This window comes from Egretta garzetta, unplaced genomic scaffold (genome assembly GCF_000687185.1).
Source record: "Egretta garzetta isolate BGI_Z169 unplaced genomic scaffold, ASM68718v1 scaffold287, whole genome shotgun sequence".
Lineage (NCBI taxonomy): Eukaryota > Metazoa > Chordata > Aves > Pelecaniformes > Ardeidae > Egretta > Egretta garzetta.
Genome location: NW_009260435.1, coordinates 7,797,046 through 7,799,630, shown reverse-complemented (window position 1 = coordinate 7,799,630; position 2,585 = coordinate 7,797,046). Strand labels below are relative to the sequence as shown.

The window sequence follows — 2,585 nt, the reverse complement described above, 5'->3', positions numbered from 1 at the left end:
ACAGGTTGCCCAGAGAGGTAGTGGAGGCCCCATCCCTGGGAACATTCAAGGCCAGGTTGGATGGGGCTCTGAGCAGCCTGATCTAGTTAGCAGTGTCCCTGCTCACTGCAGGGGGGTTGGACTAGATGACCACTAGTGGTCCCTTCCAACCCTAAACATTCTATGATTCTATGATTCTAATTTTCTTTAACTTCTTTAATTGTGCTAATTTTCAGCCAGAGCCTGTGATAGAATTACTCCCTTAACCAAATTTACACATCTGCAGTACCAAGTAATGCGTATGTCATTGATCTGTCCCTGCTGTGCTTTTAAGTGAACAGGCTTGACTGGTGTGGGTGTGGAGACTTCTCTGCTCCCTGAGCTATCATAGAAATCTGCAAGCCTGATGAGGGAAGGTAAGTGTGGGGTGGCTCAAAAAGTCACATCTTAACTACTTATGACAGTGTACCTTCAAGATTAGTACTGAAGTAACAAAACTTTTGATCTCTACATACCTTCTTTAATTATATCGATCACATCGTTGGCATTAAAGCTAAGTTCATCTGTGTCCTGAGCATCATATGCATACAGTGCCCTGCACTGTGGTACCTGAGGCTTAGGTTTTGGCTGTGGTTTAGGCCTTCCTCCAGCTGGTGGGGGTCGGTTTGTTGTCTGCCTGCGAACGCTAACGGGAGAAAAAAATGTTAAGGTGCTTATGCTTTGAACTGAAGCTTTAGCAACCCCCTAATGAATTGATTCCAAAGAATATCACAGAACAAGGGAAAACCAATTCTCTTTAATGTCACAACAATTAAAAAGGCAATGTAAGACTTCCTGTGAAAGGGACAGAGTTGCCATTTCTTTCCTACTGAAATGGATGAATAGATACTTCCACATAGCAGTTCAGATGCATAGAAAACATTTTAGTGCTCAGGCTGGAATGTAAACTAAATGTGCGCATGCAGTTCATGCATATGTTGGTATCTACACAGCTTAGTCTCTCCCCGTGCCCAAACTTCACCAGGGATTTAGTTTCCAGTATTAAAACCGAAATTCTAGCTCGCAGGCTTGCTACTTTACCATTCTTGTGACTAAGCTGTAAGAGAGAGTGCATCTCTTTGAGTTGCCTCAGATTCCAGGGCCGTCTATGGACTTGTGCTGTTATAGTCAGCTCTGAAGCAGCAGGGGAGATGCTGCACAAACTCTTTGTCACAGCTGTGACCACTCCAAAGATTAGGAAGGGGAAAGAGGGAAGAAATGCATTTTTCCAGCTCATCAGCTAGTAAAAGGCTGGAAGAGAGAACAGGTATTAGATGCAATCTGTCTGTTTAAAATAAGTAAGAAACAAATGTGCTGAATGACTAAAAATGTTGCAGTGATGTGGAGGAGACTGAACTGTGATTACATCATGTAGCACCATGGTAACATTTTGCAGCTCTTGCAGAAAAGGTTTATAGTTACTTATGCAAAGGTCTAGACTTACTTTTTTGTTAATATGCCTGTCTCTAGTTCTAAGTTTCTGTACTGAACTGCACCAGAAAAATGAGCTTTGAAGTATGGGTTAATAGCATTTCGGTTTCAATTTATCTACAGGAAGAGAGGATTTTCGCCTGTTGTTCAGCATGTATTGGCTTTGCTTGGGATAAGGTATGTTGTGAAACCTAGCCCAAAGTATGGCAACAAAAGAATTTAGTGCAAATCTTAGAAAAGTAGCTCAGCTTTTCTGCAACTGCAATAGAACAAGAACATCTTAAATTATATTTTTGCTGCTGAGAGCATGGTGTTTTTAAACTAACTCAGGCTTTTATTTGATTGTTAGCGATAGCTAGAAATTAAAGCTGCAATGCTATCAGTGCAGCCTTCTCAATAGCTTTGCTAAAAATAAACCTTATTCTAACCCTTAAAAAATTACAGCGGCTGGGGTTTTGAAATACTAAATTCACAACTTGTGTAGTTCGCTCTTTGTGTACAGGGAACACTGGAGTGGTCCCTTAAGAAAAAAGAGCAGTCACAGAGAAAAACTTACCTGAAACCCACTGCTAAATACAGTAATACTGGTTATCCTTAGTACATTAATGAAGGCATGCATAGTGCTCAGTAAGGCAGCCCTGCAAATGTCACTTTTGTACGAATGCGTCCTTTGGTCAGTAACTGCTATAAAGCTGGGGGATGTTTATTTTTCATCTTTCATAGCGGTGAATGTGTTGCAGAAACTTGAGGACAGTAAATGCTGGGAATGGTGCTGAACAGGAAGACCAGGCAGAATGCCCCAGGTGTCGGGCGTACCCACCGCCTCCTGCCTTTGTGAGCTGGCTCCCTGTTCTGGATGGGAATTGACCTATTTGACAAATGATGCGCTAACTGGGCTGGATTAGCGTTCGGTCCAGTCGGGTGCATGATGCTTGTGCTGGCCAAGAGCAACAAGAGTTTGCAGGTAGTGAGGAGGAAGGTGATGAACACAACTTTTGCTGGCGGTACCGGAGGGCGAGGTATTGGTACTAAGCAAAATAAAGCCTGACCCGTGGTGGACTCTTAGCTGGCTCGCTTGTGCGCAGGGTTCCCTGCAGAAGCCCGTGTCGTGCCCCTGCAAGGGCATGGCTTTTGCG

The 2,585-nt window shown here is 43.4% G+C and overlaps 1 protein-coding gene across 1 annotated transcript in view; it reads right to left on the bottom strand.

Annotated features, from left to right (window-relative positions):
- MYO1E (myosin IE) overlaps positions 1 to 2,585 on the bottom strand; it is a 91,825-nt gene that overhangs the window by 2,135 nt on the left and 87,105 nt on the right. Inside the window, exon 27 of the mRNA XM_009643835.1 lies at positions 495 to 664. Coding sequence (XP_009642130.1) covers positions 495 to 664 — 170 coding nt within the window. The remainder of the gene's footprint in view (positions 1 to 494; positions 665 to 2,585) is intronic.